Raw genomic sequence first — 11,053 nt, forward strand, 5'->3', positions numbered from 1 at the left:
TTTTTGTGGAATAGTTTTATAATTGAGTTATCATTCGGGTATGGTATTTTTATTAATGTATGGTTTGAAATGTAAGAAACTGATCAATATGATGTCAAACGGTCGAATATGCTTCTATTCTTTACCCCTGACCAGTTTATTTTGATGTTTAAGTTTTCTTTGTTGATGATGTTTATGTATACAATCATTAGTGATTATTACAATGATTTAATCATACTTTTTCATTGGTATGATTAAATTAGGCCAGCCTTAAGAAACACTTTGTGATAAACTTTACAAATTTGATTTAAGGATAAAATGTTAAGTATTGATCCTAACTTTATCTTATCTGTCGAACAAATCTGTTAAAGAGACGGCCCAAACGCAATGTGGGCGGAAGCGGAACGGAAACGGAAAGTTTGACAGTTGTCATAAATGACATCAAGATGTCTAACCGAAGTCGATTTGATACTAACTAGCTTTCAATCCGACAAATCTAGATAGAGCTGGAATTAGGGCGTTACAGCTTTTGTAAACATTGACTTCTATCGATGATTTCTAGGAACTCAAGACATGCCCACGCAGACGAATACAACCATCGGAAAGGGGAAGTCTTTCCCTACCCGATAAGGATGTTGGTTTGCGTGAGCGAGCCTTGAATTTCTAGAAATCATCGATAGAAGTCATTGTTTACAAAAGCTGTTAGGCCCTAATTCCAGCTCTATCTAGAAATACGCTTACTCAGATTGGGCCGCTTCCGCTGTCATTGCGCTTGGGCCTTTAAGGCTGGCACACAATGTATAAGTTTCCGGGTTTTTTGACAGATAATGCATGTTATAACTCTCCAGTCTGGACATCGTTTGAGATTTTGGCAACAAAACCACAAAACCGTTCTTATTTGGCACCGTGCCAAAATCGAACGGATTTTCTTCTTCATTCCTTTATTTAAAGTCGGTCTCTGTTCCGCAATCTAGTGCCTAAAGCCCTACAGTAAAAGTGTGGACGTCTGTCAAAAGTTGTTCAAATCGAACCGTCGAAATGCACCGCTTTGCTCGATTGGAACAGCTTTTTTTCAGTTTTGTGGTGACAGTCGTTCATACTTTAACTAGAGGGCTTTAGTGCCAATCACCGACGGCCACGGACATCAATTGCCATCCATTGACGGCAATCGAATGTGCAGGAAGGCAGCTTCTACACCTGCGTAGGTTATCGCACCCATTCACACATGGGCCGGGACCAACGGCTTTACTTCCCTTCCGAAGGAAGACGTGAACAGAGGTTTTTATGCCTTAGAAACCGACCTCGGCTGGGATTGAACCCAGACCCATTGGGGTAAGAAAGTAGTCTCGCATACCACAACACCACCGGCGCCGGCAAAATCGAACGGATTTTACTCCTTGTGATTACAATTCTTAATACAAGATTAACGTCCATGTCATGAAGATGACTCACGGTGGTCCAAAATCAACGAAACGTCCATGTCATGAAGATGACTCACGGTGGTCCAAAATCAACGAAACCATAAATTAAATTTCAAAATAAAACCGTTCGATTTTGGCAACACTAAATTTTTGGGCTTGTTGTTAAAATCGAACGGGTACGCCAAGTTTCATTGAATTCTTAGAAGTAAAATCTGAAATTCGATTACTTGTTCGCTATTTTGCGTCTATTTGCTCACTTGGGCTTTCAGAAAAGTCTATAATATTACCAACGTTACGACGCCCAAAATTCTGTACTAGGGCATTAGAAAAATCTATAGATGTAATATCTTCTTTATAGACTTCTCTGAATGGCTAAGTATTAGTGCAAAACTTTGGGTGTCTCTATCTGCCGCTATTCGCATAACAGTCCTATGTAGGAACAGGAAATCCATAGAACATGGGACTATTATGCGAAAAGCGGCAGCTAAGTATAAGTTCAAAAATTATCGTACATGTACACGGTTTCTTGCACTTATACTTAGTATATAGCACTTCGTGTATAGTAATGTACATGGGCAAACACATTTACACGAAAACCGTCAGAGAAGTCTATATTACGTAGGCGTAACGTTGGGTCCAAATTATGTATATTAACTGCCCTCTAAATGCTTCAACCATGTAAGTACTTATTTTATATTGTAAACACATACTAGATAGATTACTTATCCACATTAGCTCATGTAAAATGTTTATAATAAGCTATAATAATTAAGAACAGGATCAAATGTCATCATTAAAGGCCTTAAAACATGTAATAACTACTATAACTTTTAAACCTTCTTAAAAAAAGGTAAAGCAACTCACATTAATTACTACACAAAAATATATTTCGTATAATTTTGAAACAATAATAGCCAATTGATTAGTAAAATATACAATGATCATAAAAAGCATTTCAAACTAAAAACCATGAACACGAGTCCTTCGCAGACGTCTTTCTTCGTACTAAAGATATTCAATGAAACAGATGTCCATAATTCAAACGTTTTTTTTTTCTGTTTCCTTATGGACTCTTATGGACACTTTGTTATAAATGCATTACACATATTTTTTGTTTGTTTTTTGATTTTTTTTATCGAAAACCCAATTCTGCTCCAAATGTAAATGCTTAAACATAAAAGACTCACTTTTGAGCGAAAAACTACAACTCATGACATTAACATCGGCACTGGTGGACTCAACGATAGCCGCCGTCCGCTCGTTCACCGCGACTCTCGATACGACCTAGCAACATAATTGACACCGACGCATCGAAAATCTGTCCCATCCATTTATCTGCGCTAAGAGTAACCGTGAAGTGCCTTCTATTGCGTCGGAGAGAATTCAGTCGGGATCAGAATTCGGCAATGCATCTCGCGAATCAATGGCACAGTGTAGGCTACGCATTCATCCCAACCGGGAGATCTCCAGGCCGACTCGCGGGTTTCCTTGCGCGATTGATAATCCTTGTAACCTGCGGAAAAGTCGAACTATAACAACACATTTAATAAGTACGAAATCAACACCTACACCAAATATGATGCACGTTGTACAGTCGACCAATCTGGGAGAAAAATCCGGCAAAGGCCTCGTCGTTATTCTGCCGGTAGTTGATTGCTCGGGCCCAATTGTTGCCCCACTCGATCATGGTGCCCGGCTTGAGGCGATACGAACGGATTTCGTAGATGTTCTTACCATTGCGCAGTGCCAACTGCGGCCAGTAGCTGAACGCGAGCAAGTATTGCAGATGGCGCGAACGAAGGAAAGTTCCCCGTTCCTGGGTCAGTTTGACGTAGTCCTGCAAACATTGAAGGGTCAAGAAAACACCTACACTCTACAGCGTATCTAAGAGTGTTTGAATACGAAAAATTACTTACTGGGTCGTCGTGTAGGGCCTTTTTGGTTTGATCTACCATTTCGAAACCACCGGTGTAACGCCACAGATGCAGGCACTGGTCCAGATCCCCAACGTCGACACTCCACGAGCCAATCAATTCTATGGTTAGATTTTTCTTCGATGACACAATTTCCACTGATTTCTTGCTGCAAAATGAGATCATTTGAAAATATGAGTTTTAAACCAGCCGCATCAAAGTAGATTTAAATTAAGTTTGTTTAACCCTTTCCTTCCCACGGTATCGCAGGTGATCCACAACGTTGCGCAGTTCAGGCAAATCCCGATCAGCAATTTCCCGATTTTTTTCCGGTATTTTGGAATTTTTTCCGGTTAAACGACATAAGCTTAAATTAAGCATATAAGCAAAAACGATTGAGCCGAAGGTATCACTAAATGGGACAAGTCTTTACTAATAGCGAATTCCGAAACCGAACTTTTCGTTGGTACGAACCTCAACCTGAGGCAGGTTTAAAAAACAAACGAAAAAAACGACGGCCCGATACCCGATCCACGTTGAAAGTTTTTTTTTTTTTTTTTTTTTTTTCTTTATTTTTGTGATTTTTAGCCGTAGGCTAGTTCATCACATACACGTTGAAAGTGAATAATCTAGGTTAGAACTGAATACCCGGATTCAACAATATTTGTCGAACTTTTTATGTATATTTTTAGTAGTCTTAACGATATTGAAATTCTCCTGAACACTGCCTCAAAAACACACTCATTTGGAATACTGCCAGAAATTTATTAAAATTCTCTTGTTTAAAAATTATTTCTATTTTTATTTTATTTTTTTTCTTTATTAGAGAGATTTTTAGCCGTTGGCTGGTTCATCTCAATAAAAAAAGATAAGGTTTTGACGTAGGACTACGTCTTTGATTTCTATATGAGGGTACACTTTGTGAAAAACAAAAATGGAACATGTAACAAATTAAGAAAGATTTTGAACGTAAATAAATCAGCTGCCCCTGGTCCAATTCCAATAATTTTATCACCAATCGATCAGAAATATGGCTACGCATCGATAACAATGCTTCCAAATGTTGATTTTCAACAAGAAACTATTGAAAAATTGGTAAATGTCCAGCATTTTCCAAAAGCGTCGAATTAACTAACAAATCCACCAATTACCTACATGCATATGCTGCTTCCCCAGCACAGTCGTCAGAGAGTAGTAAGTAGACGAAACAAGTCGAAGTGGCATTTGCCTCCGATCCTCGGGCGCGTGCGAATAGGGAGGATGGAATTGCTTAATATTTTGCACACTCATCGCCATACTCAGAACCACACTCTCCCAACGACCACACCACTGTGTGGTGGTGTTCGGTCGTCGAAATTAGTAGCAGCAGTAGCAGTGCTTTCGGCGTGTGGCGTTGAAAATTGTTCTCCAGTAACAACGAAAGGCTGCCTGCAAGCAGCGAGCTGCAGAGCCCACATAAGCAACCATCAAAGGAGGAAGAAGCTGCACCGCTATGCTATGGATCGGAATCAGTAGCTCTTCGTGAGTCGCTGCGGTTCGGTCATCTATGCCAAGCGTGTCACCCTCGCTTCAAACGACATACAGCTCGACAGCCTCATCCGTGTTCAACAGCTCAGAATTACTCAACCATCACTACAAAACGGTCCTTTTCAGGGCCACCAAAAATTTGTTAAAGAGTATAGTTCCCACAAGCAGCTAGCTATCAAGACTCAACCTGTCTATAGAAGGTGTGGAATTGTAGGCCTGAATATATTAGTGCAATTAGTATTTCCTCGGCTTTCATTCCGCACGATTCGTTTCTTTCGTTTAATCAATCACCCTTGTAGTGACGTCGAAAAGGTTGTTTCAGTCGGCGCTTACATACGAAATTCATGTGGATTATAGAATTTTTTGTATGTTACCAAAATTTATGAATGGTTTGCCACTAAATGTTGAGATAATTTATTGATTATTGAGTTATCACACTATATACCATGAAAAAGCAGCCTGTTTGTGAGTTTTTGCCTGTTTTCAAGTAAGGAGTTATCATAAAAAACAAATCGCCAGCTGGTATTTCCCGGCTACTTAAAAAATAAATAAAATCAAACAAAATCATCATGCAGAACAAGCTAGGATTTGTTTTACTTCATATTTCACAAAATTTCTTTCGAGTGTTAAAACATCGTATCCCGCAAAGTTTACATTTTTCCCTCTACCAACACATACATCAGGGCTAGATAGATCTCCACAGGATCTATATTTAGAATCAACGCAATTTCAAAAAACCAAAATCCACAGCATTACTAAAAGAGGTCAAGTTTCCGAGGGGGGCGACACATCTAAATCTCAAGTTGAGATGCTAAACACTCTCTCACACTAGCGAATCTATCTTCGAAAAATCTTCTTTCATTTGCCGCATCTACTTGCATCGCTCATCATCTTTTGCAGGAAATCTTCAGAATCGTCATCAATCTTCTTTCTATCTACTCAGCGTGCGCGCAGCTAAACACAGCAAAACACAATCTTTTTTGCATCGTAGATAGAGTCGTCCCCCTCGCAAGTTTCGACCAATAGCAGATAGACTTTAATTCTAAACAAGCCAAACGATTGGAAATGTATCTACCAATCTGCTAAAATGAACTCTTAGTTAATTTTCAATAAATGTCCAACTGTTGCAATGGTGATCAAAATTATCACCGAATGTCTGAAAACAGCGCATTCCCTAACACAGACTTAAAAATCGAATTCGATGCGGTCCCACTGTACGGTGCTCATTTAATCACCGTAAGTGGTGGTGTCCAGTCCAGCAGCAGCAGCAGCAGCAGCAGCAGCAGGAGTGCTTTCAACAACAACAACAACAACGAAAGGCTGCCTGCAAGCAGCGAGCTGCAGAGCTCATATGAGCAACCATAGAGAAGGAGGAAGAAGTTCCACCGCTAGGCTAGGATCGAAATCAATAGCTCGTCGTGCTCAGCTCAGCATTACTCAACCATCACTACAAAACGGTCCTTTTCAGGACCACCATAAATTTGTTAAAAGTATTATTTGGACATTTGTCAAGGTCATCAGTTCCCGCAAGCAGCTAGCTATCAAGGCTCAACCTGGTCTCTATATAAGGTGTGGAATTGTAGGCCCGAATGTATTGGTGAGATTAATCATCGTCCAACCATTATCCAGAACACACTGGTAGGAAGTGTTAAAAATCCATATAGAATTTGAGAGATGTGGGAATAATTCGCTATTCAGTCCCCAGAAAGCCAATAAAATCAAATTTGTGAGAAAATTAGCTCTCACGAGTTCAATCTCTCGAAATTCCTCCTTTTTTACATATTCTGCACAAACGATACTTTCCGCCCCCCTCCCATTCATATAATTCGGAAGGAAATCCTGTGAGGGGTGAATTGAATACACTTTAATACCAAAATGCACAAAATTTAAAAATTCATAAATAACAAAAAAATCAAAATACACCTTTTAAAGTCGGGTAGATGAATCGAAAATACTCAAGTTGACAGTCCCTTGGATTCTCTTCATCAACTTTCTGTTTGAAATAAATACTACAAATTTGATACGCTTACAAATAAAAAACGGAAAGAGTTAAGATAATTGATGATTGATCAATTAAAAGAACTAAATGTTCACATTTGTTCCGTCCACTAGCGGTCCTACGTCAAGCTTCCGTTCGTGCCCCTAGGCATAGACCCTTCTACTTTTTTTATGATAACTCCTTACTTGAAAACAGGCAAAAGCTCACAAACAGGCTGCTTTTTCATGGTATACAGTGTGATAATTCAATAATCAATAAATTATCTCAACATTTAGTGGCAAACCATTCATAAATGTTGGTAACATACAAAAAATTCTATAATCCACATTAATTTCGTATGTAAGCGCCGACTGAAACAACCTTTTCGACGTCACTACAAGGGTGATTGATTAAACGAAAGAAACGAATCGTGCGGAATGAAAGCCGAGGAAATACTAATTGCACCAATATATTCAGGCCTACAATTCCACACCTTCTATAGACAGGTTGAGTCTTGATAGCTAGCTGCTTGTGGGAACTATACTCTTTAACAAATTTTTGGTGGCCCTGAAAAGGACCGTTTTGTAGTGATGGTTGAGTAATTCTGAGCTGTTGAACACGGATGAGGCTGTCGAGCTGTATGTCGTTTGAAGCGAGGGTGACACGCTTGGCATAGATGACCGAACCGCAGCGACTCACGAAGAGCTACTGATTCCGATCCATAGCATAGCGGTGCAGCTTCTTCCTCCTTTGATGGTTGCTTATGTGGGCTCTGCAGCTCGCTGCTTGCAGGCAGCCTTTCGTTGTTACTGGAGAACAATTTTCAACGCCACACGCCGAAAGCACTGCTACTGCTGCTACTAATTTCGATGACCGAACACCACCACACAGTGGTGTGGTCGTTGGGAGAGTGTGGTTCTGAGTATGGCGATGAGTGTGCAAAATATTAAGCAATTCCAAACTCCCTATTCGCACGCGCCCGAGGATCGGAGCCAAATGCCACTTCGACTTGTTTCGTCTACTTACTACTCTCTGACGACTGTGCTGGGGAAGCAGCATATGCATGTAGGTAATTGGTGGATTTGTTTGTTAATTCGACGCTTTTGGAAAATGCTGGACATTTACCAATTTTTCAATAGTTTCTTGTTGAAAATCAACATTTGGGAGCATTGTTATCAATGCGTAGCCATATTTCTGATCGATTGGTGATAAAATTATTGAAATTGGACCAGGGGCAGCTGATTTATTTACGTTCAAAATCTTTCTTAATTTGTTACATGTTCCATTTTTGGTTTTCACAAAGTTGTTGAATTGCCGGCTGATTGCTCGAATTGGCTCGTGTTGTGTATAATTCCGGCTCCGTGGTTCCAAAAACAGAAAGTCGCGTTGACGAAGAGACCTCTCTGGGGCATACATATTTAGCTGTGACAGCAGTGTTGGACAGTCAATGTCACCCGTAAGCAGCTTTCTAGCGAACATAGCTTGAGCGACCGTCCGTCTCACATCTAATGGCTCGATTCCCAGGAGACGGCAACGCTCCTCGTACGGTGACAAGTTCGTTGGGTCACACCAGTTGAACAACTGAACTTGACTCCAATAAATATCGCACAAGCGAGCAGTAAAGTGACCTCAGGCATAGCGGGTCACGAAACTCGTCGGCAATTTTGAAAATAAAGCCCAATTGTCGATTTGCTCTGGAGATGATGTCATTGTAGTGGATTCTGAAAGTGAGTCTGCAGTCCAAGGTAACGCCGAGATCCTTTATGTGCTCTACACGAGCTAGAGAGCGTCCGTAGAGAACATAGTGAAACATGATTGGTTCGATTTTTTCGGTGATAGGAAATAATGTTACATTTTTCTATGCTTAGACTCATCAAATTTCTTGAGCACCAGTCAGCAAAAATACCTAACATATTCTGGAGATCCCAGCAGTCCGAGAGGCTTTTAATAATTTTGTAGATTTTCGTATCGTCTGCATAGAAAACGCGGCATCCTGATGATATCAGCAAGGCGACGTCGTTTAAAAAGATCGAAAATAGTAGCGGTCCTAGGTTACTGCCTTGAAACGCCATTGAATTTACTTTGGCCTACCGGATGGCTGAAGATAAAAATTGATTCGGTCAGAGCGCTTCTTTTGTTTTTGAGAAAAATGGGTGTCAACATTCATATTACGCGTTCTCATTCATCAAACGCATAATTGACTTGTTAACTCTGAAACAATGGATTTATTTGATGTTATCTGCTCAAAAGGCCCAAAATGGACGATTAGGCCGAAGTAGTGCTCTACCCTAGTCATTTTAACATTTTTGGGTCATTTGTGACTTGTCCGGGCCCGGGGATGAGATTTGAACGAGTGGCTTTGGCGTGTGAGGTATGCTACCGCTATTCAAATAACAATCCCACTCCTGTGGACTTCCTATCCACATGGAACTGTTATGTGAATAGCGGCAGTATGGATGGAAACCACTACACAGGTGCTGTCCCCTCCTTGTTGCTATTTATAACCAATAACCAGCAGAAACCCATCAGAGATAAGCAAAACGTAATCACACAATTTTTGTGTTTTTTTTTTGTCAACAATACAAAACAGTTGGTAGACAAATTCAACTCACTAGTTCTCCATGTACTGTCCAACCGAGTCCGGCCGGATATTGTGCGTGTGCAGCTCGTAGATGATCTCCTTGTCGCTCAGCATCCGGCTGTGCGATTCCTTGGTTGGTTCAATTTTGCGAACCAACAACTTGCTGAGCCACGATTCCGACCCATCCCGGGCTAGAGCCGCCGTGGTCGAGAGTGCCCTGTAATGTTCCATAGCGATAGAAAATCATTGCAAGAAAAATTGCGCATCATTCCTTCCGAACATTGAAGAAGGAACAAAATAATGGATGAAAGTCATTACCTAACCGGTTGATGAAAGGCTTTCACCATGAGCCGAAGCGAAACAAAGGTCATCCTTTGGCTGTGTTTCGGCTAGCGATTGCAATGAAGAGGAAAACAGAGCAATTTCCAATAATATGGTATGCAGATTACGTTATCTAGTGCTAACAGTAGCAGCACTTCGATCGAGCTAATATGAATATTTTCGTAGATAATTTAACCAAAAATAAATGCAATAAAAACAACAGGATCGCACTACTTTTGCGTTTGTGGGCACGAATGAATAAGAAGACTGATAAAAACAGCCATCGCTGATTCTGCTGATTTTGACGTTTTTCCTTGGCGCCGTTCGTTTTGAAGGTTATCGTAAAGTCGAAATAGCCCGGCGCACACATTCGATACCTTTTGGAGCGCGTTCGCATCGACGTATTTTCCATCAAAGATTCAAACCGAATCGAGATCTTCCCTCCGAATGCACGGCCAATCATACTAACTCAGAGAGAGAGGCACTTTTACTCAGGTATATGAGAAATTTCTAAAAACGTAGGTCACAAAGCGCTAGAAATAAAATCATACGCTTTTAGAAAAATAGCTCACACAACTGAGGTAAAGTAACTCTTTCCCTGAGTTAAGGGCCATGTACAAGGGATACGTTGCTTTTGCGTGAACTTGACAGTAAACCCATGTAAAATTTACGTCAACGGAACGCAAACGTATCCATAATGCATGGCCCTTTAGGTTGTACGACTTTTCCCAGAATACCAGTTCCCCGAATGTACTGTTTTCCAAAAAAACTTTTCCCCGAATGTGCCCGCTGTTTTTATATTTTTGGGCTGTATAACATTTGCCAGAATCCCAATTGCCAAAAAGTCATTTCGCCAGAACGGATTATATTCCAGAAAGCCATTTACTGGAGTTGTTAGGTAACAATTGAAAATGAATTTGTTTGGGACAACTCATTTTACATAAGGTATTTGTTCCAAACAGCAATTTGCATAATAGCCATGTGTTTGAGACACTCATGATACCCAAGGCTGTGTTCCATTTGGTGAATTTTCGCTTAAATTTGACCGATGGAAAATTTCCAAATAAACCTGCTATTGTACCAGACTTATTCCTGATAGATTTGACAAACACCTTCTCGAAAATCGAACGACCAACAACAGAAGGACTTTCGAACATTATAATTTATTTTCGAAGTGTCAAATTTAAGTGAACAAGGTTGTAAACCATTTGCCGAGTTAAATTTAACTCATGGTTCAAAGTGACATTTCGAAAGTTCATTGGACAGTTCGTATACGCCACGATCAGTCAAGTTGCTTTTTACACCGTTGCTTTTTCGCGAGATTGCGAGTTAT

General features: G+C 40.3%; 1 protein-coding gene across 1 annotated transcript; it reads right to left on the minus strand.

Moving 5' to 3' along the window:
* Positions 1–2,762: 2,762 nt before the first annotated feature.
* Nipsnap (nipsnap) lies at positions 2,763–10,020 on the minus strand. The gene is made up of 5 exons (XM_065222930.1): positions 9,718–10,020; positions 9,431–9,616; positions 3,317–3,482; positions 2,970–3,237; positions 2,763–2,913 (listed from the first exon to the last, which is right to left on the minus strand). Exons 1-5 carry the CDS (start codon positions 9,768–9,770, stop codon positions 2,765–2,767), a joined length of 822 nt encoding a protein of 273 aa, XP_065079002.1. The 5' UTR covers positions 9,771–10,020; the 3' UTR covers positions 2,763–2,764.
* Between the last annotated feature and the right edge of the window lie 1,033 nt (positions 10,021–11,053).

The sequence above is a fragment of the Ochlerotatus camptorhynchus genome, unplaced genomic scaffold (assembly GCF_037179485.1).
Source record: "Ochlerotatus camptorhynchus isolate MF236.1 unplaced genomic scaffold, CSIRO-AGI_Acam_v1.1 ptg000182l, whole genome shotgun sequence".
NCBI classification, from domain to species: domain Eukaryota; kingdom Metazoa; phylum Arthropoda; class Insecta; order Diptera; family Culicidae; genus Ochlerotatus; species Ochlerotatus camptorhynchus.

Coding starts and splice junctions, on each gene's coding strand:
- Nipsnap (XM_065222930.1), bottom strand. CDS start 9,770: ATGACCTTTGTTTCGCTTCGGCTCATGGTGAAAGCCTTTCATCAACCG. Junction 9,617..9,717: donor GCCTTTCATCAACCGGTTAG/GTAATGACTTTC, acceptor GGAACATTACAG/GGCACTCTCGACCACGGCGG. Junction 2,914..2,969: donor CAACGTGCATCATATTTGGT/GTAGGTGTTGAT, acceptor ACTTTTCCGCAG/GTTACAAGGATTATCAATCG.